This window comes from Rissa tridactyla, chromosome Z (genome assembly GCF_028500815.1).
Source record: "Rissa tridactyla isolate bRisTri1 chromosome Z, bRisTri1.patW.cur.20221130, whole genome shotgun sequence".
NCBI classification, from domain to species: Eukaryota; Metazoa; Chordata; class Aves; order Charadriiformes; family Laridae; genus Rissa; species Rissa tridactyla.
In genome coordinates, this window is record NC_071497.1 from 56269880 (window position 1) to 56296046 (window position 26167).

At 35.6% G+C, this 26167-nt stretch overlaps 1 protein-coding gene across 5 annotated transcripts in view; it reads left to right on the top strand.

Moving 5' to 3' along the window:
* KIAA2026 (KIAA2026 ortholog) overlaps positions 1–26167 on the top strand; it is a 52777-nt gene that overhangs the window by 20501 nt on the left and 6109 nt on the right. For 3 of the 5 annotated variants that reach the window (XM_054185649.1, XM_054185648.1, XM_054185652.1), the window contains 6 exons: positions 3315–3391; positions 9143–9232; positions 13415–13492; positions 14191–14235; positions 22049–22164; positions 25712–25899. In XM_054185649.1, coding sequence (XP_054041624.1) covers positions 3315–3391; positions 9143–9232; positions 13415–13492; positions 14191–14235; positions 22049–22164; positions 25712–25899 — 594 coding nt within the window. The remainder of the gene's footprint in view (positions 1–3314; positions 3392–9142; positions 9233–13414; positions 13493–14190; positions 14236–22048; positions 22165–25711; positions 25900–26167) is intronic. The other 2 variants (XM_054185650.1, XM_054185651.1) reach the window with 2 other exon arrangements.

The window sequence follows — 26167 nt, forward strand, 5'->3', positions numbered from 1 at the left end:
AATCTATTTATTGAGCCACGGTTCCCCTTTCCCCCTCTGAGCGTTTTTGCACTGAAATTACTTTATTATTTTGTCTATGTATAGAACTCTTCTTAAGTGGTTTATAAATTACGGCTAGTAAAAGCTGGGGACCAGAGGTGGGAAGCAAGCAGGGGGAGTTGAATTGGAATAGGTGACCTGAAGAGATAATGCCTGTGAGCTTCCTTATTAGAAATATTTTTTTTCCTTCATTATTTCCTAGGTGTCTTTTTCTAGCAGTGATTGCTTTTAGTCAGCAATAAAATATATTGTGCATTGAGTGTACTCTGAAAGGTGACGTGTGCTGTGATTCAAAATGCATCTAGCTGCTGTCAGAAACATGACTTTATCTGCTGAAATTATTTATGTAATCTATTTTAAATAGTCTCTTTACTTAGGATTATGGGCAAAGGAGTTCTAGCAGACCTCAATGGAGTGGTTTGAAAAGTTGCCACTAACAGTTGGTACCTGTCCAACCCCTTAGTCGTTTTATGCTCCATACTGAATCCATGCCCACCTCAGCCTGGCAGTTGAAGCGAAGTGACTGCTCTGTGATGGTGGCATGGATGAAGTGTTTACATGGTTATGCTACATGCGACAGCGCCAGTAGCTGGTAGAAGCTGACATCCTTTACCGTTGCTGCTGGTTTTGCTGAATGTGTCAGCTTGTATTCTGAGATTCTAAACTAGCAGATCTCAATAGATTTTTATTGTGGAAATCTGATCCTCGGTTAATTTTGTCCAAAGATTTTACCACCTACAGGTAAGTGAATAGGAATATTTTTAAGTACTAAAGTCAATTTGGAAACTGGACACAGGTGCAGCTGCATTGTCTCAGGAATACTAAATAGATGTTTTCCTTTATCATCTTTGGGGCTTTTTTCCTTGAAAAGCTATTAAAGAAAATTTTTATTTTAAAAGCTGGCAAATGAGAAATACTCCTTTTGGAAAATCAGAGATAACTTTTTTTAAAAGAGAGCGATTATCAATACTATTGCTATAACTTCTTGTGAATTTCAATTTGGTATAAGGATGTTATTAAGGTAGAAGATGAGTTTGCCAAAGTTACTTTGCTGTATATATTAATTCTCTCCCATTGTGCAGATATCTGTAGTGTTTTGCAACTTTTGGGGATGTGATGTGTGCCTGCACCATAGGTGGTGGGTATAGTCACAAAGTGGGAAAGAGACTGTGGTGCTGCTCTATACAGATATATTCTTAGTTCATGGCAGATGTTAGCCTGGGAATTGTGTCTTATATTACCTATATTCTAGTAGGTATGCTTTATGATAATCCATGTGTCATACTCTATTTTCAAAGACTTTTTGTCCTTGATTCAGTTTACATAGAAGGTAAAGCTTACTTTCCATGTGCTTCTAGTCAGGTTTTTAATTCTTGTTCTGGCTGTTATCCCGGATCTTCCCTGCTGCATGCTTTTCACGTGCTGCTGCAAGGGAAGAAATATTTTCTTTCTTCCTTTGGTAATTAATTGTAATTCTTCCTAAAAATTTTTCACCCTTTTTCAGAAGGAAATATTCGGGGAAAGAGTATATTTCTGTTAACTCTGTTATTTTTTGAAGTACACTGCATCATACAGCACCTGATATTGATGCTCAAAATATTCAAGTAAATATTTGCTGAAAAGTGTGTTGAAAATATTCAAATAAAATGGAAATTTTCATTTTAGTCATATTCAAATCTTTGTTATTGTAAAGAAGCAAGACAGTGTAGCTGCCCCATGTTTTTATCCCTTCATATTCTGCCAGATAACATTCTTCTACAGGACTATAACAAGGAACCACCATGTCACCAGACTGCTTTTTGACTCAGTTTGTCAAAAAAGCTTATATTAGATGTCTGCTTTAGTTCTTAAATGAACAGCACTGTTCTCAGTAGTAGCAATTATGTTTTTAATGCAGCTGGATTCATAAAATATATAACAAAAATGTGGACCCATTGTCAAAACATTTGGGTCATTGTTCTAATAAACATGCATCTCTGTTTTACCGCTGGTTCTGTAATGTGAAATCTTGTGTGTGTTTATTTTTGGTAGTTGAGGTGTCTTTAAATTCTGTTATGTGTTCAGTATGTGGAGTTTCAAATCTAGATCTTTTCAGCCCTGTGCTCTGTCTTTTAAGTGTGTTTTATTTCAGATTCGGGTAGGATGTTCAGGAAACTCACAGTGTGATAAGCTGAAGTTATTGATGCCTAGGCATCTATGAATAGGTGTATGTATATGTACATACTCATTTGCACACACAAGCAAGCATCTATTAGGAAAAAATTAAATGCAATTCCTGCCAGTATTTTCGTTAATATAAATATCAAATCTGCCTGCATTTGTGTTATTACCAAGTGCTTGTAATGATTCTGACAACAAATTCCACATGCTTTATTTGATATTTTATTTTGTTTTGTTTTGTTTTTATATGAGCACAGCAGTAATCTTAGAGTGATGGTTTTGATCTCAATTAACAGGTCAAAAGTGGACTTGTTTTAATTTACCATGTGAGTATAGAAATAACCATATAAGAAACTCCACTATCTGGCATATCTGGCTTGGTGACATAACTACTTGATTTGAGAATTGTATGTGACTTGTGAACCCTGATACTGTAGGCAGTAAAGCACTTGCCTTACCTCCAAGAAGGTTTTTAGTTATATCCATGTTCTTATATAGCACAGTTGGGTGTGAAGGCCATTATCAGAAGGTGTTTGCTTTCTTCTAAGATGTTAGGTTTTGCCACAGCTGGAAAAAAACAAATCAGTAATCTGATTTCATTGGTAACTTCAGTACGTTCATTTGGGGATTTCTAGATACTGCTTGTGCTTTGAGGGCATTTTTTACTATCAGATACGGAGGTCCCATACCCTAATGTGTGGTTCGTTTTACAGTGTCATAGAGCAAATCTTGCAGGTAAGATGCTATATTTCTTAAGTTTGTGGCATAAGTTCTGGATTTCACTCTTTTCAGAACAGTGCTGTGAATGTTTCTTTTATGACTTAAATGTTTAGGTGGTATATTATGAGCATTGTAATGGGTTTGTTCTTTTTTCTCTTTTTTTCCCCTTTTTTTTTCTTTTTTATTTTTTCCCCCCCAGAAAGACCGCCCTATAGAGATACTTGTAGTTTAATGTGTTCTTTTGCTGCGTCTAGTTCTGATTCATCATGATTACGTGACTTACTGTCAGCCGTCTGTTAGTTGTAGTTTAACTTTTCAAGTCTGTGTGTAATTTGATTTTATTAATGAAGTACAACAAACAGCATTATGAAGCTTTTCTCTTTTAATCTTACAAGGAAAAAAATCGGTATCTAAAAAAGCAATCACAAAGAAGAGGAAAGGTGTCACAAAGTCTACCATACCAGAATTTCAGGTAAATTATTTTAATTTTTGTTTTAAGCACTTGAAATCTAAATGTCTGTAAAATAAGTTCTTTAATTTCTGATAGAGACCTTGAAAATCCTAATCAAAAATGAATTTCCTTCTTCTATTTCAAAAGGTTTAATCTGAGCGTTTCAGCTTTTCTTTGTAGAGAATGTTTTAGCTTTTTTTATGTGCAGCTTACACACTGCTTCGCAGTATTGTTTAAGATCCCAGATAAATCTGTTACAGGACAAAACCTGTAAAAACTAGGAGTTGTTCATGGGATTTTTAAGGTAGATATAATTTTCTGGGGTAAGATTACTTGGGTTTTGTATGAAGTGTGACACTGTGGTCCGTGAACCGAAATCTAGCTTGATTTACTGACAGACTTCCAAAAACTTTTAGGCTCCTGTGCTCATCTTGTTTGCAACTTTTACCCCATTTCTGCATGACCTTTAGACCAGAGAGCAGTAACAAAAGAGTGCTAATTATGATAATGTGGTTTTATGGTACTGTGATAGAAGCGTTGAAATGTTAGAGTACTTCAGTTCTAAGTCGCAATTTATTTATGTATTCCTGCTTGCATTGAAGTTCTCCTTTAGCTATATTTTTTTTTCAGAAAGCAAACTGTGCTATTCTGAGCAGTAGACCCACATTAAATCATGACTGTTCTGTAAAACCCTCACACTGAATCATTTAATTCCATGATGATGATGTGTTTCAGGCGGAGCTAGTAGAATTTGTGGTGATAAAATTGGTTAGTAACAGTCAATATTGAGAAAAGACTAATATTTAAATATACACTGACTTTTGGCTATATTCTAGTAGTAGTGACTAAAATGTTTCCTAGCTCCAAAAATAGGTAGTATCTAAAAATTTTATTTTCCCCAGCACATTATCTGCATGCCATGGATGTACACGGTTAGGTTAGAAATATTTTTTTACAGTATTAAACTACTGCTTTCAAGTAGTCTAAAACATTATCTAAAACTTAACCCAAATTTTTATCTAACCAGGGTAAACTGTACATGTACATATCTAGCTAAATGTAAAATTAATGTTATTACATTTACCTATTTAAAGTGTTAATTAAAATGTAACAAAATAATTCTGTCTCTTTTGATCAAGCTAGGCTTTGTATCTGTTTTAGGTGAAGCTAAGATTGATTAGTAGGAGTAGTTTCATCTTATTAGGGAACTTTTTAACAATTTAACCTGCCTTTTTCAAGAGGAGGGGCAGGACTGGTATGACTGTCAGAAGTATTTGCAAATATTAAAACATTTGCATTTGGAATACTACTAAGACTGTTAGAGCCCAGTAAAATATGCTTGGAGATACTCTGCTCCACATATGTGGATGGCCAAACTTAATAAAATTCTGTAACGGTTTGAAGGTGAGAGTGTATTTTTGAAATATTTGGTAAGACAGCTTGAGTGTATACAGGCCATGTGAGATATGCAAGGGTGGGTATAGCCATAAGAATATTGCTATTCACATCTAAACATCAGTTCTTTTGGAAAGAAAGGAAATAAATGAAAATTTGTAAGATGTTTTGTGTGCCTGCAGGCTACACATGAAAAAAACCCCAAAACTTTAGGCACTTTATTTCGTAAGACTAGATCCTGTATTTAAGTATAGATCCTTTACCTGAAAATCATAACTTGACATTAAAGCTGAGAAAATTAGTATTAATAAATCTTTTCATATGTGCAGTGACCCCAAATTATACATTAAAATAAATTATTTACAAAAAAAATCAGGAGATAATTGTACTACTTAATCCTAACATTTGTAATGCTAATTTAAAACAACCTTTTGAGGAAACATAGTGCACAGATTTTCTGCTCTCTATCGTAGTTTGAATGTCCTGGACAAAGCAGTGAAAGCATAGATCAGTGAACATCATTCCTTCTTTGTATGTGATTTCAGACCTTATATTAATTTCTTAGCTCAAGGCTGCTTTAAAAAAAACACAAACAACAAAACAAAACAAAAAACAAATGCAAATCAAAAGCAGATGCAAATTAAATCCTCTTTGCCAAATAAAACCATACAAAAAACTTGTACTGTTTTTAATATTTTGAAAATTATTTGAGAAGTAAGTTTACAGATTCATAGATTGTGAGTTAGTTGGCTGTTGCATATTTCCTTTTAAAAGAAATTCTGAGTTCCAAACTTATTATTACTGTTGCTCATTAATGTTTTAATGAAACGAAAAATTATATTGCTGTACAGAAGGGACGCTAATGTGTGGCTTTTGGGTTTTATTTCCAGTTACAAAGTACACTTAGGTTTGGTAACAAGTGCTTTGTCTCAGTGTTCCCTCCTTTCCCCTCACATATATACACATATAGCCATATAGACCTACATGTATTATAACTAAGGAAAAAAGAAATGCGCACATTGTAAAGAACTGGGCTAACTTCAGCTTTTCTGTTTAACTGTTTCAATTTTATCAGCCATGTTTTATAGTAAATACAGATCTTGAAAGGGGGCTATCTGGATATTTTCCATATGGATATGGCAGCAGTAAAAATGCAGATTCATAGGTAATAAAAGTATAGTTTACAATCATTACACAGATAACCTAAAGCGGGAGACCCCACTAGAGTTAGTAAAAATTATGCTAAAAGATTGGCTGAAGTTAAGGAGGGCAAGGAGGGAGCATCAGTGCTCGGGGGGGTTGTACTGGGTTTGTATTTATGAATAGATCCACAGATTAGACTTGGTTTTACAATGATAAATAGTTCATAAATTCCGAGAAATGGATCACAGGAGAGTCCCAAGTCGGAATAGAACTTGGCTCCCGTGGCTTTCCTTACAAAAGTGAGAGGAGATTTGCTGTCTTTCCTCCTTGAACTTCTAGGAATCAGTGAGGGTCTTTGAGAGATTACTGAGATCTGAGATTGTATCCTAACAGGAAAGTTGAACACCAAATTTGAAAATTTACCGGAATACTGAATACCTGGAGCTTCCATTGTATTCAGTTGAAAAAAAGAATGCTTATTGTCTATGAAAATTAAGCCCATATGTAGTAAGTACTGTGCCTGATGTGAAAACGTCTGTGTTGTAGTTAGCATGTACATAACTAATTACATGACTTGTACATTAATGGAAATATTTATAATCTGAATCTTTAAGACACCATGTAGTATTCTGGAGAATAGGAACTAATCTTTCACTACCTCTGATAAGTCATAAAGGAAACATTTTTTTCACTTCAGATTCTTTTTCTTTTGATAGATGATTAGAAGGCATCTTCAAGAGCAGTATGTGAAACTACCAGTGAGCTATTGGAATGTGACAGGATGATTAGATTGTAACATTAATACCTTTCTTTTTGCCTTCACATTAACTTACCTGTTAAAACGTACAGAGCAATTTACAAAGGCAGTGTTTGCAGGAAATGGAATTACTAAATTCAGCCAATTAACAACCGTGAACACATAACACTCAAACATACATTAGAGTCTCATTGTGAGAAATAGCAGCTAGATTCCATATGAAAATGATCATACAAAATACACTACTTTTTTTTATTACTGTTCTTTTCATCTTTCCTTCAAAATGCCGGCTTCATTATGTAAGATCGGAAATGACAACCAAGTGAGAGAAGTTTTAGAAATAGCTTCTTCCCAATCAGTGTACATCTTTAGTACCTCATCTCAAATCCTACTGTGAACGAAGAAGTATAATTTTTTTCTTAAACCTTTTTATAGTGGTTTTCAGTACAGTATTGGAGTATTTTAAATGCTAAACTCATTTTGACAGTATATACTCTAAGCTGAGCAGCTGTTACCCTCCTTGTTTTACCAATGAGTAAAACACACAGATATTAGCCTCAAATGTACACCTCTGATGAAAATTGGGACTTAGAGATTTGATTATTCTTCCCTGTCACCCCCAGCCCCAAAACAACTAAACTATATATTTCCATTGGTTTTCCCATTGATGTAGTTTGGATTGATGCACACTAACAATTTTGCAAATCAGATCCTCGTGTCTCAAGTGACTGTTCTGAAAATGAGAATCAGGACTGGGACCTGTGAGAAGTTTGGCCACATTAATTATGTGGTGACATATAGGAGCTTTTTATGGCAGTCAAAGATAGAGCTGGTGTTTCCAGGACAGCGTTCAACTAACAATAGCAAAATCATCCTTCTCCTTGCAAACTTGCCTTTCAAAAAGTGAGTTCCTAGTGAGAAATTCACCTGCTTCTAGGCAATGAAGACAGTATCTTTTTTTTAGTTCCTAGTTGTGCTTTATCTTTGATCCATGGTACACTGAATTAAACATGTCTCATAGGAGAAAATGAAAAAGCAGTAATACATTTTAAAAACTGAATTATCAGAGGAGGAAATTAAAATTGCGTAGGGAAAATCTTTACCATGCCTTTATTGACTTTTGTCATGGGCTTGATGTGACAAACTTTTACTTTTTTGTACAGTAATACAGTATCATAGATTTCTTTGGAGGCCAGATGGGAAAAGAAAAGCCAGTATTTTGATTCCAGTTTACTTCTTATGTGTTTGGAACTTTAAGTGCAGGACAGACATGCATGTTGAACCGAGTAGAGTTACACATAGTAATACTGTTTTCCGGAGTAAGAGAGAAACCTTTTCCAAGTTAATTTTACATACATTGTCTACAGCAAGACAGTGCCCATTTCCTTATTCTATTTTAAACTTGACCAATGTGAACACTGTAAACTTTAAGTCACACAAATTCCCAGTGCTCTCAAATGTACACAAGTGTTACAAAAATAACAGCATTTATATGTTAGGGTTTTGTGAAATCTATGTATTTTGCTAAAAGTGTCATTTCTGTATTTTAATAGTGAAACAAAGGGTGGGTTTTTTTAATATGAATTTGCTGCAATCTAAAACTTCATGTAATTGAAGTAAAAGTATATTATTATGAATTACTGATTTGGCGAAAAATTAGCAGTTTTATCATAAAAGTATTTTTGTGTGGTTGTTTTTTCTGTCTGGATTTGAATTTATTAAATTATTTCAACATGTTTTCAGTAGTAAGGAAAACATTTCCACTTAAGGGTGTTCGGAAAGAAGCAAGTTTTAACACATGATAACCTGGAAGAAACTAACACCCTAATAATTTCCTGTTTATTCAGTCTTTAATTGCCCTAAATGATGGTAAACCAAAACATACAGATTACTTTTGTTTGACGATTTTTTCAAGAAAATAGCATACATATTCTGAAAGGAAAAATGTAAAAAGCTGTTTTCTAAAGACAGGAATAAGAAGAATATAATACTTTTTCAAAAGATAGATGGGTAGGGAGATTTGATAGACATGGCTAGGTTGTCTTTCAGGAATACTCTGTGTTAATTGTATAAAGTTACATTCAGGAAAATCTTGTAACAAGCGCAATTATTTTATCACCACAGTGTAGTCCTAAGGTAGTATACTTTAATTCACCAGGGAGTTGTTTGGTACTCAGACCTGTTCCAGCTCATTACTGTACTTGAGACAAATTTGGTAGTTGTCACTCACAGAAGTTTTAAGAAAATACCCACCTTTTGAAATGGAAGTTTCCAGGCAGAGATGTGGTTTATGTCTGAAGAGTGAAGTGTTTTCTTATTATTCCTTATTCCTTTCAAAAAGTCCTAAAAATGCTATAAGGAAATAAAAATCAAATGGCGGCACTAAGTAATAACATGTGCTTTTAGATTTTATTTAACTTCATTGTACATCTTCCAAGTCCCACATTACCAAGTGTTTGTGTTCATTTGTTTTTTAGCTTATTTGCACTAATCTTGATGAACTCAGGGAATTAATCACAAAGATTGAGAATGAACTCAAAGATCTGGAGGACATTAAAAAGAAATCGGTATGTGACATTAAAAGCTTTCTCTTGTATGGGTATAAAATGGTGCCAGTTATTTCCTGAGGCCTGTCAACTGAAGATTTTATGCCTGTTCCATAACTGCATGAAGGTTGATACCTGGAGACTGTAATCTTAATCTTTTCTATATATAGTGCTCTGTTCACAATGTTTTTATGATAAGTAAATTCAGTAACTATGTTAACACTTCTCACTGCCAAAATAAAATGTGGATAGTGGTAATACTGTAGAAGGAGTAGTTCATGTGACCATTCTTCCCTGAGGACAAACTGTTACTGAACAAGCAATCACAGGATAGAGTTCTCATATCTGCCTATGCGGTGCTCAACAGATCTTCATGTGGGCTGACTCTTAATTTGCTTATTAGGGTTCCTAACTTTTTTTTTTTTTTGCAATTAAGTTATTAAAATTGTCTTTGATTAATTTTTATTCAAGTAGGTTGTACAGGAAAGCATGCTATCTAGCTTTTGATACCATATTGGGATACAAATTTCACTGGTGTACACTGGATCACAGTCTATGCAGCTGAAAACCTCAAAAGAATAATGGTTAGACAAGAGAATCCAACACGTTTGACATTTTGGAGTAGGCAGTGATTCTCATCAAGGTGGTGGATAGTTTTAAATACATAAATAGTACTCATTCAAATGGACCTCTGCAGCCAACTCTTATTATTATTCTTTTTCATTGCAGTTTTGTTTATTAAACCTTTGCTAGGCATTTCTGTAGCATTTCTATGAACGGTAGTAGTTAAAAATGTTGCTTTTTTATCCCTTAGAAGTTGGGCTGCTAATTTCCATGAATGCCTTCAGTCTTATGCAGAAACAATTTATTCTTAAATTATTTGAATAGTGGACAGAGATAGGGAGAGGCAATACAATTTAGGACTCTGAAAGATGAATTTCAGTGCAGACACTTAGCATAATAGTTGTTAAAATATCCAAATGCATCAAAACAGACTTAACTTAAAATTATTTTGTAGTTGCCAAATTGCAAATTCATTTTATGATAAGATTGTCAAGAGGTTATCAGAAAGGCTATGTCAACAATAGAAGAAAAAGCTAAAAATGAGAGTACACATCAGTGTATCAATACTCTTAGTATAGGTGAGACTTTTAGTCTACTAGTAAAACCATACCAACAAGACTTTTTCAAGGGTAGACAAATGCTATATATGTCATAATTGCTCCTTGAACTGAAATCTGATAATGTCATTATGTAAATAAGTTGCATGACTTCAGCAGGAATACTATGTTTAGTTCTAATCGCACCGTCTTAAAAAAACCAAACACTTAAGTACAGGGGAGTTAAGATACAACTCATTCAACATTCAGAAGTTGTGAGGTAAGGACAATCTTTCTGTGTGCTTGGATAAATCGATCAGATCATGATTCTGGGTCTCTAAACACTTGTTAGAAATTTTATGTTAAAAAAAAAAAAGCTAGGATTAACTGCTGAAGAAGTGATTATAAGGAAACAGTAAAGTATTGATTTTTAAAAAATAATTATCAGGCAAATTTCATATTCACTTTTTAAAAATAGAAATAGATGTTAAATTAGATGAATACTGCTTAAAATTGACTTGCTAAAATGAGGTTTCACTTCGCAAGAGAAGTCATTAGAATTTCATTTTTAATGTCTAACACCATGTTTAATTAGGTTAGATATATTAAAAACTGGAGGAAATGCAGATTTTCATGCTTCAGCTCTGACAAAAATGACAGTGGCAATTTCAGAAGCATGCAAAATAGAGTTTGTTTCATCTGAAGTGCCTAGTCTATTAAATAAAACAATGTTCTAATTTGATGATGGAAATTTGACCTAATGTGAAAGCTTATTTTAATATAATGGTACTCATTTTGATGCTGTTCACGGATGACTTTCTTGTTTTGACCTGAAGATGATGGTGTTCTTACTACTTCATGGTAATTCTATTGATTTTTCTTTGCAATAGTGACATAGGTGAAGCCATATGAATGTTTCTTCATGATGAACCTACTTGGTAATTCCAGTTTTAGTATGTATTAGTATTTCGTATTTTAGTATTATTTAGTATTTAGTTTTATATTCCAGGTTATGCTACTCAGAGGAACCCTCAAGGCAAGCTTTAAAGCTTATGTTAAGTACTAATACATACTTGAAATACAGCTTGTCTAATTTTTATTAAGACTTTAAAGTATAACATTTTTCTTAGTCCTAACTACCTTTGTTTCCTAAGAAGCCATTCTAGAGTACATAAAAGGAATTCCTTCTCCAGAACTTGGAAGTACTGGAGGCCTAATGAAAGAGCTGAGCTGTAAGACTTCTTAAACATGACTACACTTACTGGTTTCCTACATTTTTTGTAGGTAGTTGGACTGGTGGTATCTGACACTTTTCAGAACATCATCATGAGCCAACAAATGACATGAGAGATTTTTAGCCCGAACAAGTTTTGTTTGGCAAGTTAAAAGCAAATTAGAACAGGGTTATGTAATGGAAAGCCATGGGTAATTTTAAGTGTAGGCATTACTACTGGTTTCTCCTTCAACAATGAAATAATAAACCTGTTGGAAAGGATTTTCACTGTTTGGTTGATTAAAACAGTTTGGTTCTGTACTCTTTTGTACAGCTGTATTGTCTTTTGAATTGGCTATGAGTAATATTTTTCCATTTAAAATGTCATGCACTTTTGTTTGATTACTGGTGAGTTTGTTTTAACAATTATGAGATTTGCCTTAGTGCCAGTTTGCCATTACTGTTTAGAGAGGAAAATGAAATTTGACCTCAGTTCTTTAATTTTAAACAGAAGTTCATCTCGGTCTTAGTATTATCCTGACTGCTTTCCTCTTGAACTATAGCCACAGTTCTGAATAGAGGCTGCAATTTCACATATGCTTTCAACTGACATAAGCCGAAACTGCTGCCAAATAAATAGTTCCAACTCTCTGTGTCTCTGGCAGCTTATATTTTCTGTGCCACCCCATGAGAGAGCGGGTAGCAAAATTCTTTGTTCAGCTGCATGGTGAGAGAGTTCATCTGTGATAAACCTAACTAGTTTTTTACTGCTGTTGAGGTGTTTGTAACACAGATCAGTTTTCTAGTGCAATTTATCATGCAGTTGCACAAATACCCGTGCTTGTGTTGTTATACAGTTTGAGGGGTCATTTTAAGGACAGGAATGAGCATCTAGGGGCAAAAGAAAGCAGGATTGCTTTTGACAGGAAAAGTGCCATTTCTGTCAGGTTATATGTGATATTACAATCAGGGGTGTTCTAAAAGGTCTGTCGCTTCAGCTACTAAACAGTTACTCTCCTTACCATCTACTACATTTCAGGAGGGAGAGGAGAGAATAAGTTAGTCAGATTTACTATTTATTTGAGTACCTGACTGGACATCAGAAAGCAGGAGATGCAGAAAGTAGACTTGAAGGACTTCACTTTAATGCTCTGTTCACCGTCTAGTGAAAGGATGGAGGGTGGCTTCCTAAGGAGTGTCTGAGCTAAAATGTCTTCTTGCTTTGGTACATTCCTTAGGACGTGTGAAGTGACATCCTTTCACTTTAAAGCAGTGTGACTAAAAGAGTAAAAAGGGAATTAATAGAAAAAATAACAGAATTTACAGTAACAAGAATTAGATTCTAGTAAAAATTATGTCTATTTTGTTGCTACTACTGACATAGATAGATGTGGGGGAACTTACAAGCAGTCAGTAGGCAATTATAAACCTGAAGTGGAACATACTGGCTAAAAAGTCTGTTGAGATTCTGTTGCATTTTTACCTCATGTTTGCTGAAAATTTACGCTGTATGTATTAGCATGGCAGTTCAGTTGAATGTGAGCTCTTAGAAATTTCCTATAACTAGCAAATGGATCAAGACATGCAAAGTAGCCTAATTCCACGTAAAAACTACTCGCAGTGGTATTAATGAAAAAATAATTGACAAACATATGTGGTATTGAAACATTTTCCCAGTATATTTAGGATACCATAAAGGCTTCTGTCTAATATACGGAATTTCTGTTATGAGAAGAGATGGTAAAGTAGCACCTTATATCCTGATCAGTATGCAAGATAACAACCATCAGTTTCTGACATTTTGGATCCCATTTTTCCTTGTTGTCTTCTGTGTCAGGTAAAGTCAGTGGGAGTTGCAGAGTGAATTGAAATCTCTTTACTGTCTTTCAGATAATCAGCTTCTCTTGTGATCTGAAGACATCGGTGATTTGTGTGAAATTGTTAATTAAGCTATTCTGTAGATCAGTTGTATGTATTTGTTGCATATCGTAGCAGAACTTGATTATTTTTTTTAATCCCTTCTTGCTATTGTGTAGTATGAAACTGACAGGATTGCAGATACTTGTATCAAATTGTGAACTTTGGGGTATTTTTGCAGATATCATTTTGCAAGCTGACTTTGTAGTGAGCATGTTTATTGTAAAAAGAACTGAGTTTTGACAAGGACAGTAAATTCTAGACCCTATCCTGATTATGTTAAAGCATAGATCGCCTTGGAGGGAACATAAACATTGAAAGATTCCTTGTTTACTGAAATGACAGACTTTTGGTAGTGCCATTGGATTTGAATCATTCCCTGCAAGCATAGCTGTCTGAGGAGTGAGAAGGGAGGCTGGAGCCCAGGATTCCCACGGTGAAGCTGACACGGTTGAAATGGATAAAGGGCAGTACCTCCGCAAGAAGGAGCCCAGACTCTCCCTACAGGGAGAGAAAAGTCAGGCAAAGGTGAGAGGAAGGAGAATTACTTAGTCAAAGGACACCACCAAGTTCACAACTAATTAGGGTTTGGAGAAAATGCATTGAAGATTTTATTATTTTGCAGAGGTCTGTAACACACTGACGTTCTTGATTTAGTAGTAAAAGGGTAAAAAAGTCCCTTATAAATGTTCTGCCATGTTCTAATGTTGTAACCTGAGGGTTTTAATTAGACTGTTGTACTTCCCAAGACAGGTGAATGTCTATCTGTGCAAGTGGATACATCTTTTAAGCAGGTGAGTCAGAAGGGCTGAAAGCATACTGAGCTTTTCGGTAGCTTTAAGTCCATGTCGCCCACAGAAACATGTATTTTGGAGTGCATCTGAAAATTCAGAGTTAAAAACCTACGGGTTCAGGTCAGAAATATTTAGAACCTCCGACATAAATTTATTTGTAGGATACTGAGGCTATCCAAAGGAATATATTGGGCCAGGGTGGAATATAATATTTTCTGTGTCTGCTTTTTTTTGAAATTCCAAAAAGGCTACTGTTAAATTTGTTCATAGGAAGTATCTAAACTGAGAGAAGAGATGGTTTTCTAGGTTTTTTTATTAATTTGCTTTACTTTGCTTTAAAAGAAACAGTTAATATATGGCGAAAATAATGCAAAATGGCTCATTTACTAAATAAAAGTTTATAAAAATAGTTCCTCTATGTAAAGAAATGGGAAATACTGCCGTAAGTTTGAAAAACGTTTGATAGGGAGACTGTGTTTAGACAAGACAGTACAGGGACTTCCCAGAAATGCTCATCAGAAATTCATGTAACCATCAAAAATAGATTAGGGCTCTTACTAATATTTTAGTGAATCAGACCTCAACTTTACAAAAAATAAAGTGGAAAAACTTACTGTATCTTCTCATTTGGGCTCTGTGGAAACTTGATCATTACTGGGTTAAATCTTTACTTTTTAGGAGGAGGTGAACCTCCTTGTACCCATTCCTTCCTCCTCCTCTCCTGACCTCTTCCACCCCTGCTTGAGACTTTTGCATGTAAGGAGTTTCTGGTTATACTTGTTTTCATCTGTATTGCTACGTTTACATAAATGTACATGCAAACAAATAATTTTATAGTCTTGAGAAGTCTGTGTTTGCACAAAAATTCACAGGTTTAAACTGCAGATGAAGAGATCCTTAATCCAATAAATATTTAGAATAACAGAATTTTAATAGACCTGCTTAAAGTTTTGCAGCTGAAACATTTTCTTTTAATTTCAGCTTAGGTTCTGTGTTACTGTGCATCTTCATCTTTAAGGTATCTAACATACTCTCTTTTTCCATTTTTTGTCCCAAAAACGTGAATTTTACATTAGTCACTTCCAAATAGTCTGTAATTGCTTCTCTCTAGCTTGCCATCATCTTTTAAAAACAGTGATATGAGCCCAAAATGTTGAATTTTGAGTCTGAAATTTACACATTTACATCCATGCCATTTCCTGTACTTCTGAGGAGAGAGTGAGCATGTGGAGCTTTTCAAAATCCAACCAGCTATTTAGTTGTATAATATGAATGAATAAAGCCAATTTTAGGCTTCAAATTTTGAAATCTTCTTCACAATAATTACTTTTTCTTCTCTGGTATTTCTGTCTTCTGCTTATCTCACTAGCTTTCAATATTTTTGTCTCAGTCTTCATTTTTTTTCTCAGCTCCTTAAGCATCTCTTCTTCTGTCTATATTGCCTGTTTTTTTGGGAACTATTTTCTCTTTGCTTCCCGTGATTTTTCATGCCTTTACTCATGTGGCTAGCCCTCCAATAAATGTTTGGTAAGAAGCTTTCCTCAAGCCATTTTTATCATGTACCTTTCTACAGTTCCAAATGTGAAAGTGCCCATTTTGCATCAAAGATATGGATGTGTACTTATACATTTAATCTGGAACTTTTTTGTCATAGATACTACTGTATATTCAGAACATTTCACAGTGCTTTGGATTTTATTCAGTTAGTATGTTATGTTGAAAAAAATATTCAAGGCATTCCTGTCAGCACACAGTTACAAAAAAAACCAGCTGATTTTAAGATGTTCAGTGAAGAATAGAGAAATACTTGTATATCCAGAGTTAAGAAGATTCAGAATTCAGCTATATGAAAGGGAGTTAACTAAGAGTCATAATAGCTTGAAAGACACAGCTGTTTTGTAAATAGTTTAAGACACTGCATACATGCAGTTTCTTTATGAGTTACAGCAGTATAAGTTAGTTAATATCTTGAAGTTCTAATGAAAAGTAAAACGTGACAGTTCAGTGCGGGATAATTTCACTGTTCTGAGTCAGTTTAAAAAAAGACAGTAAGATCATGCTGATAATAAACTTTATCATGTGTTTTTGTGGTTTATATCTTTAAAATAAATGTGGTAGATTAATCAACGCAATGATGATTGTGTGGTAATTTTGCTTAAAGAAAATTAGAGCCCGTGGGTAAGTGTCTGAATGAAAATTCATTTCATAGACTATATCACAAGATAAAGACACTTCTGGTGGCAAGATATTAATGGCTTTTTTTTTTTTACTTCATTGGTTTGCAATGTTTAATAAGAGAGTATGGGATACCATTTTAGGATAGGGCATGGTATGATCAGATATGTAGGTCATGGAAGTGCAATCTGAAGTCTTTTTTTTTTTTTTAAAAGTTTGAGGGCTGATACATAATATCTTTTCGTTAGTTGCTGGTAAATGCTCAAAGGTAAAATTGATTAACAGATGTCATGAGTGAGTTTGTTTTATAATCTACTACAAGTCATTCTTCTGACTATATTCAGTCCCAGTCTTCAAATAAAATCAGAGGTTAGCTGTTGATAGATATGTATAATATTCAGAATGACATTGCTGAAGGTAAAACACAAGATACTGACTTTCAGGAACTTTTACTGTAGAAGACAACTCTAAGGATTTTCAAAATGAAAACACTTTCAATTATAGATGAGTTTGTATAATATGAGTACATAATCTTATCTTGCATTCTTATTCATCCAAAATTGCAATTGAAGTAAGTGTCTGAAATTCTAGCATTTGGTCCATAAATTGTTTAATAAGAACATTAAATATCAATCCGTATCTGAATTTCTTTTCTTTAGGTATCTGATGTCCAAAGCAGCTGCAGATCACCAACTCCCTCTCTGTGTGACATCACTAGAAAATGCTAGACTGGTGATGTCACACATACCACAGAACCCCGCTGCAGAATGGAGCAGGCGTATTAAGGGTAAGGTAAGTTTTTTCCCCTCCACCACCACCCCTTTGCAACAATATTGCATGGTTTTATAAGATTTCTAATTTTCTTTATTTTATGTCCCTGGGAGATAAAGTAAAGATTAAAGAAAATCTTATAAAACTGCATAATATTGTGGTTGTGTGTGTGTAACAAAACAAAACCTCCCCTATAAAGTTCAGTCCTTACCCCATATATCCATATCCTGGCTCCAGTCTGCTTTGGGGTTCCATGATGAGTATGCCAGAATAGTGTATGTTGGGGCATCACGGAGAGTGGAGTCAGCATTTCCTGGCTGCTCTGGATGTCAGAAACCTTATTGTAAAAGGTAAGTTTTCAGTTGAGAATGTGTTGAATGTCTCTCTCTGTTTATATGGAAACATTCAGCACATTTCTAAAATGTATTTTTATTGTTTGCATTTTTAAAATTTACTTGTTACTTAACACAGCTGAAAGTCACAGTTTATACTTGTCCTCTTTCTAGGCATTTTTTCTCTTTTGTTCTGCTAATACCTTACATTCTGTTTCTAGAAGAAAACAGTGGTTTTGTTTGTCACTACCTGGAACAAGATGGTAACTAGAACTCAGATCCAAGGTATAGAAGCAGTGGTACAGGGAATGTGAATTACAGACCACTTAAGAACGTAACTTAGTCCACACCAAAGTTAGGTACTGGATATATCTGTTTAAATAATCAGTTTTGGAATGCAGGCTCTTATCAAACTTAGAATTAGCTCAAGTAAATTGAAGAGGAAGAGTTTCTTCAGACAATTACTAAGAGCAAGCTCTCCAGTGATAAAGACTATTTTTACCTCTAAAGTACCATCTTGGGTTGATGTAGGTGTATAATTTTAGTTCAAGTCTACTAATAAATCCTGCTGGATTTCATAAACACTAGAAGGTAGTGCATCCAGATCTCCATTTCTACAGACCCTTTGTGGACAAGAGGACTGAACTACTTGGCTGTAATAGCTATTCGTTTGTACTCATCCTGCTGTTCCACTAAACCACTGCTCATGGAATTTTCTTACCAGCTGTATTTTGATTATTTTGTGTGGACCAGTCGTGGGTACTCTGCTGTGGTCAGTTCCTTCTGTGTCGTTAGATGTTGCATTCCATTTATTTGCTAATCCCGTAACAGATCAGGTCATACTGGGAGGTTTTTATCTTTCATCATAAGGAACCCTGCGGTCAGTGATTGAAAGGGGCATTTGAAGGTCTCCCCATCTTGAAGCAGGACTATTGTCAGTGCATCCATGACCTGCCTAGCCAAGTTCTGAAAACAAGAAAGAAAGAATGGATATTCAACAGCTTCTCTGTGCAACCTGTTCTAATGCCATATGTTTCTGATGAAAATATACCTTTTAAGGTCCAGCCTGAACCTCCTAAGCTTCAATTTATAGCTGTTCTCCAGCATTATATCATTTGGTATAACTGAAAAGATTTTGCAACACAGACATGTGTAAAGGCAAGTTTACTGCCTGTAGAAATTAGTAAGCATCTATGTAATGCTGAAGTAGGGAGTTAAGTCCTAGCTTTATCGGTTATTGAGTTGCTGTTTTTTCTTATGGAAAAAACACAGGACTGTGTTAGAGAATGAACTTGCATAGGAAAGGTAATGCTAGATTTTGTAGTGATGTGTCTTAAGGTTATAGACATTTTTTTAATGTCCCTCTTTACTATTTTAGTATTTAAGGAATAATAGTTGATCATTTGTGTAGCATCTAGGCTTTGCAGAAATCTTATGTGTTTGCATAGAAAATCAACTGAACCACTGAACTACAAAGGAATGTGGTTTTTTTCCAGTTGTTTTTTGGACCATGTTTGTTCTGTGTCCTGACTTTTTCTAAGGAAAGAAAATTCTTCTCATGGCTTAAATCTGTGTATGTTTCCACTAACAGATTTATTGTCAACTCCTAAACCTCAGTAAGAAACTTGAGTAACTGGGATACAGGGAAAGAATTAATTTACTTTTTTTTTTTAATTATGTTGCTATAATATTTGCATTAAAATTATTTGGAAGCAAATGTGGAGTTTTCCAGAGCTTATATCCAGACGACGCTATTTGTGTTAAAAACTACCTCTAGAATTTGGGGGGCAGAGGTTTGGTTATTATTTTTTTGTTGTTCATTTTTGTAAGCAAGGAGAAAAGTGACTTGTATTTGTTCTTCTCTGAAGTGTTAACAAAGGCAGTAAAGTCTTGAAGTCTACTCTTGAGTAAGCCTTCTGCTTGTGCCTGGCTATTCAATGCTTGATACAGTTAGCACTTCGAAGTTTACTCACTGGTCAACTGATATTTATCTCTTAAGAGTATTGTAAATACTCTTTTTTTTTCCTACTTAAGCCAAGATCTCAGCCTTATTTAAAGATAAATAAGTCCCAGAAATTAGTAGTTTCTTGTTGTTTTTACTCTGTAGTAATTTTTCATATCTTTGAAATACTGTTTTCACACATCCTGGTCTTTGCTATATCAAATGCATGTACAGCATTTCCATATCCTGATAGTAGTGGCATTGTTGATTTTTACCATTTTGATTTTTGTTTTGATACAATCCACTAATACTGTGTAGTCTATAAATTCATCCTTTTCAAGCTGTCTGTGAAATATTTTGTGTATCTTACAAGAAAGATAAATCTGTGCCCATGATATCCTTTTTTATGTTAGCAGTTAATTCTATTGACTGCTAACATTAGGAGGTGATACCAAATGCCTTGGTACTCTACAGCATATACAAGGGCTGTTTTCTGTTGCAGTGTTTAGTGGCAGATTTTATTCTGCAGTGCATTGTATTTGCAAATATGACAGGCTGCAAATGAGGGAAAATAGAGTTTGCTGGCTTGTCTGCGTGCTCAGCACTGACCATTATGTGGTAATGTGGCATAAGGTCCTACTTCAGATCTTTGCTTCTGTAATTTTCATTGAAGAATGAAGGAGTAGCTGTTCATTTTGTTATGAAATGTGTAAACTGTTACCAATAAAAAATAGATACCTGGACTTCAAACAAGCATTCAGCCTGACTGATCTTTCTGTACATTGGAGAGATCTGCTGAAATGCGTAGAAAGGAATTTTTCCAAAGTCCATAGAAAAAGCATTACTGTAGACTGCTGAAAAGCAACCGTGTCAAGCTTTATCCAGCTTTTCCTGCTGTATATTTCTTGGTGTGCTGGACCACATGAAGCTGTGAAGGATATGAGCTCTATCAAAAGTGAAATATCATAGAATCATAGAATGTGTTGGGTTGGAAGGGACCTCTAAAGGCCATCTAGTCCAACCACCCTGTAAGCAGGGACATCTTTAACTAGATCAGATTGCTCAGAGCCTCATCGAGCCTGGCCTTCAACATCTTCAGGGATGAGGCCTCCACCACTTCTCTGGGCAACCTGTTCCAGTGTCTCACCACCCTCATTGCAAAGAACTTCTTCCCAATGTCTAATCTAAACCTACCCTGCTCTAGTTTAAAACCATTGCCCCTCATCCTGTCACTACATACCCTTGCAAACAGCCCCTCCCAGCTTTCTTGTCTCCCCAGAGCCTTCTCTTCTCCAGGCTGAACAACCCCAGCTCTCTCAGCCTGTCTTCATAGGAGTGGTGCTCCAGCCCTTTGATCATCTTCGTGGCCCTCCTCTGGACCCGCTCCAACAGGTCCACGTCCTTCTTGTGCTGAGGGTTCCAGAGCTGGACACAGTACTCCAGCTGGGGTCTCACAAGAGCAGAGTAGAGGGAGAGAATCACTTCTGGATCTGCTGTCCACAGTTAAAATATGAATATGAAATAAATAATTTCCCAAGTCTTGCTGCTTTTTTTTTTTCCAGAACTATAATGTCTTTACTGTCTTCCATCCTCTCTGACAAGTCAAGAGATAAAATCCTCATTTACATAAAATGCACAGAATTAGTAGAGTGGCAGAAGTACTAGAGTATACTACATCTCTATTTGTAGCTGTTACATATATATGCATTGTTCAGTCTTTTATGTAATAAACTACAGAATAAAGTTTTGGGAAGAAATTCTTACAAGAGGTATCTAAGAGTATTAAGGGATGTGTTCTGCAACATTGTGGTCATTGTGGTTGTGCTGTGTATATGTACACACGCTAATTGTCATTTCCCAATGTCTTTTATCCTCATTCAGCCTTTTCAGATTTATTAAAACATGAATTCTTCATGGAAGACTGTAAGATTACATATATCGGTTTGGAATATAAAACCATTTTTAATTTTACATTTGAGTTAAAAGCTTAAAGCTTTTATTTTGGAAAACCGGACTCTGCTGCATAGCCTATTACTTTATAAATGACCAATCTGCAAAACTTAAAAAAACCTTTATCTAGAACTTTGAATAAAATACAAAAATATACTGCAAAACCTCTGTGTTTGTTATCCCTGAAAATTGTTGTAAATTGTTTTTGCAAATAATAATATAAATTACATCACTTAATGTTAAAAGAGGTAAGATTTTCTGTAGAAATTTTGTCTCTAACTATTAAAAGTGTACACACATAGTTGGTTTCCCTGACCTGAATGGATTACTACGTATGTTTGTTACTTATTTAAGTAATTTTAAACACATGATGTGTTCACAGGATTTTGCTTCGGTTTTAAGTTTGACCTGTAAAAAGTGAACATCCTTATAGTATTGCTTTTTTAACTAGGATATTATCTCTCTGTAGTATAAAAAAGTGGGAATATTAATGTCTTACATGTGTAGATGTAACTGTGAAACTTACTAATACTTTCTTCCAGTTATTTTCCTCATATGCTGTATTACTGTACCAGGATTACTGTAGTACTAATACAATATAACAAGATATGCAATGATAAATAAATGGTATTTATGTTTGCAGGGAAGATGGTACCACCGGAAGCAAGCAGTAAAGGAGTTGCATGGTACATTGATACGACTGCTTAATGAACTGTTACCATGGGAACCAAAGCTAATGAAAGCATTTCAAAGAAACAGGTAATTAGCTGCTCTTTTTTTAACAATAGTGCATGGGATGGAAAACAGAACAATTTTCACCTTTTAAAACTAATCAATCAGTTGGCTTCTCAAATGAATTAAATGAAAATACCTTGAGGAGATGAGTGAGGCACTGGCAGTGCGTTTGTTGGAAGAATTATTTAATATTACAGACTTAATGTCTCTAAATAACGTTGAGTTTAACCTCTTAATATTTTTTTTCTTCTGAATGCTCTAGAATCCTTAAGCGTGCCTGTCAATAGTTGTATCACAATCCACCTAGGATTTGTATCGCTCTTTATTTGGTTAAGAGGTGCTGAAGACCTGTAACTGGAAAACTAGACCAGGGCTTCTTGGAATACTTTGTCCCACTACTTACTATCTAAAGCTACCTAAATTGGTTATTAATGGATTCTCCACAAAGCAATTCTTAAAATGTGATTTTGAGGTCTTTGTAACCCTGTAAACGTGAAATGCACCTGGAATGAGGTGTGTCAGAGAAGTATCAGTGAAATAGTGACTGATTTAAATCTAGTAAGGGCAATTGTTGGTAGCAGTGCTTAAATGTTGAGTGTGAAGGAAGAAACTTACAGAGTTACGTGGTGCAGAACTAATTTTCAAAAGTGTAAAAGGTATTATGTTTTTAAAAAAACCCGAAAACCACCACCATAGCACCAAAGACAGTAAATAGATAGAATAACTAAGAGTTTGTTCCTTAGTAGCTAATTTTATCGATATCATGCATGAATTAAAATTCTTATTTAGAAATTTAGGATGTTGTTGAACATTTTGCTTTAAATAATGGACCAAAGTACAAGTTTTGCTTTTTTTCTCTTCCTTTCTATTCAAGTTTCTGTTAATTTTCCTTAGTTGTTCATTTCTTCTTGTGCGTAGCAATTCAGACTCCTTTTGGAAGTGTGGCAGATAGTAATACTATTAAAAGGGATTTCAGTTTCCAGTATATGGAGTTTCCAGTTTTATCCTTTATGTAAATTCTGCTGTGGAATGGTTTGGTGCCTAGTGTTTTGGTGGTTTTTAAAAGTGGTCATAGAATACAGAAGTGTCGTGTAAAGTGTGTAGAAATACTACATATTAGGTATGCCTCACAGGAGTAAATTTTAGTCTGGAACGGAGTGGCTGAAGTCTTGCATGTACATGTGCTGGTAGCTAGATAAGCATGCACTTAGAATGGAGGATAATTTCTGAGAATAATTTAATGTTTCTCAGAAGGTATGTTTTAAGCTGTAACCCTAGTTTATTCAGCAATGCTAGCCTCAGTATTTCTATGACATAACTGCTTGTACAGACACATAGTATACCAGGGAACAGCTCCAGCTGAAAAACAAACTGCAAATCATGGGGAGGAAAGAGAAATGGAGGGGGGAAGGCTAGATCAATGTTTTGGTCTGGTTCATTATGCAGCTGCTAGACAGCTGTGTGGTGCCAATGACAGTGGTGAAGAAAGGTGTCATGTGACAGGGAAAAGCAGTTGAGTAAAGATTGCTTATGCTCGTGTAAACAGCAGCACCAGCACAAGTCTAACTGCGGTTGCAGTGTCTATAGTGTCTCAGCCAGCTACTAACATCTACTAGTTGAATGACAGTGTTGGCCTTCTAGGTTGTCAAGGGCTGGGCAGAGCTTCCTTCAGTGTAAGACCACAGTATGGAATGTGGAGTGGAATAGTCTGGAGTTTTCCTTCCTTCCTTTTTTGTTGTCCTTGATTAGTAGGAGCATTCTTTATGATCAAAGTCCATTTTTTCCCCTTCTGAAAGGTTCTTTCGTCTTTTCAAAATTATGACAGACTATAATGTTGAATGGTATTTCAATAGCAGGAAGGTTTAAAAGGAAAGCTTACTTGTGCCCACTGATCACATTTGTTCACTGGCCCCACAGCAGAAGTTCTTGAAAAGAAAAAAGGAAACTCCCATGCAGAAGCTTTAGTACAGTAGTGGTTCCCTAGTGTAGTGGTTCAGTACAGTAGTGGTTCCCTAGTAGTGGTTCAGTAGCAGTGTCCCTAGACTTCAAACTCAAAATCCTAATGACAGAGTTGAAGTAACATCCACACTACATCTTCATACAGACTTTGAGGTTGTCTTCTCTCAGTCAGAGTGTCAAAGCTGTGAGTAAACTGTTAGGTCTCACTGACCCTGACCAGCTTCGCTTGGCCTCCATCCACATCACCTGCCCATGGGCCCAGGATCCCCATTTTCAGGTCATTCTACAGCCTTCAGTCTCTGCTGTAGGATTTCCAGTTTCTAGCTCAACTACGGCAGTTACTCTGCCTGGTCTTGGGTGTTGCTGACCTGGACTGACCCTCAGACTGACCATGGACCTGCATCATCACTGTGGACCTCCCCAGAAATCACTCGACTGGGTCCTGACCCTAGCAGCCATCAGATCTGATGCTGATCTGAACCTGTGAAGTGACTTCCGAGCTTGACCTTAGACCTGGCCTCAGCACTAGGAACTTGCCTGTTGATCTGGGCTCTTGGTGAACCCAGTTAACACCCGTAGGCCTGCCCCACTCCCTCATTCAGAGGCAGTGGGATGGTGTCCTTGCTGATGAGGCTTATGCCCTGGCAGCTGTGACATCATGCTTGGCTCCTACCTCTCCATCCCTTAGGGCGCAGCTAGCCATTGCTGCACTCAGTGCAAACAACTGTTATTGTAACGCACAAGAAAAGGTAAATTTAAGATCGTAATCTTACTGTCATAAGGGTTAGATCCAGACTGAAGTCTAGATTCTACTCCACACAAGGTGCTAATTGCTATAATCTATTTATTTGTTTGCGAAATAATCCTCCTGGATATTATGTTGGTTACCACCAGCTGAATCCTGTAGTTTACTGTATTTGTGTACTAAAATACCCCTTAGATCTCATCTAGACAATGGTTTAGAAGAAGGGACAATGGAACTATGTAGCAGTTTAGGAGTATCAAAGCAAGCAGGTGTGTTTCTGAATGGTGTTCAAATAAGTAAGGCAGCTGTGTATTTCCATCATATGCACATTTCTTAGTGGAGTGTGAGCCTGTGGAAATTACAGTGGCAGCAGTTCTAATGGTCCAGAGATAAGAACATTTTCTTAAAGGAGAAAGTTACATTATGGTCACATAGCTGGGCCAAAAGCATGGTGCATGTAAGAAAAAAAAGATTTACTTAATTCCTTAGTTGGGGTTGCCTTCAGAGGAAAGAGTAGACTTGTTACAGTTACTCAAATGCTTGCTACTCAAGTCCATACAGGTACATTTGCCACAATGCAAGATGAAGGAAGAAACAGAAGATTGATGCAGTAAAACAGTAACGTTCGCTTTTACCTCAGTCTTTTTGCCTATTGTTAGAGGACTTAATGACATAGAATTTAGTTTTGGTGAAGGAAGGGAAATTACTGTCACTTAATGTTTTCTGGGTTTTAAAGACTTTGCAGGCAGAGCTACCCTGAAATTTTTGAAGGGCACTCCAACTTTTTGTGTGGAAGCGCATACAAAGAAATAAAAAAAATTTTAAAAAGTGTGGTTCTTCAGTAAAGTTAGTTTTGTTATTTTGAAGGTCTAGATTAAAGAAGGACTATGATGACTTTAAAAGACATCCAGACCATGATAAATTTACCAGAGAATTGTGGAGTAATGATGAAAGTGAAGCTGATTCTGGCAAAGATTCTTTTGCAGTAGTATGTGGTAAATCTTCAGAGTCTGCAGAACATGTGGAGGTTCCCAAAAAAGATCGCCCAGACAATGGTAAGCACTTACTGGAATTTGGTAGCTTGAACTTGATTCAGGAGCTGAATCAAGTTGATTTGGGAGCTTTATTTTTCTATGTGTCCTACTTTCTACCTTAATTACTACTGTGATAATATTGAAATAGCTTGTGATGCATGTCTCACAGATGTAGGTTAGAAGTGGGCAGATATGACCAAGATGTAAATTCTGATTAATGCAAGTTTTTGCCATTTTTGTGCTTAACCGTTTCTGTGATAACATAGTAGGCCTGCTCGGAATTTATGTT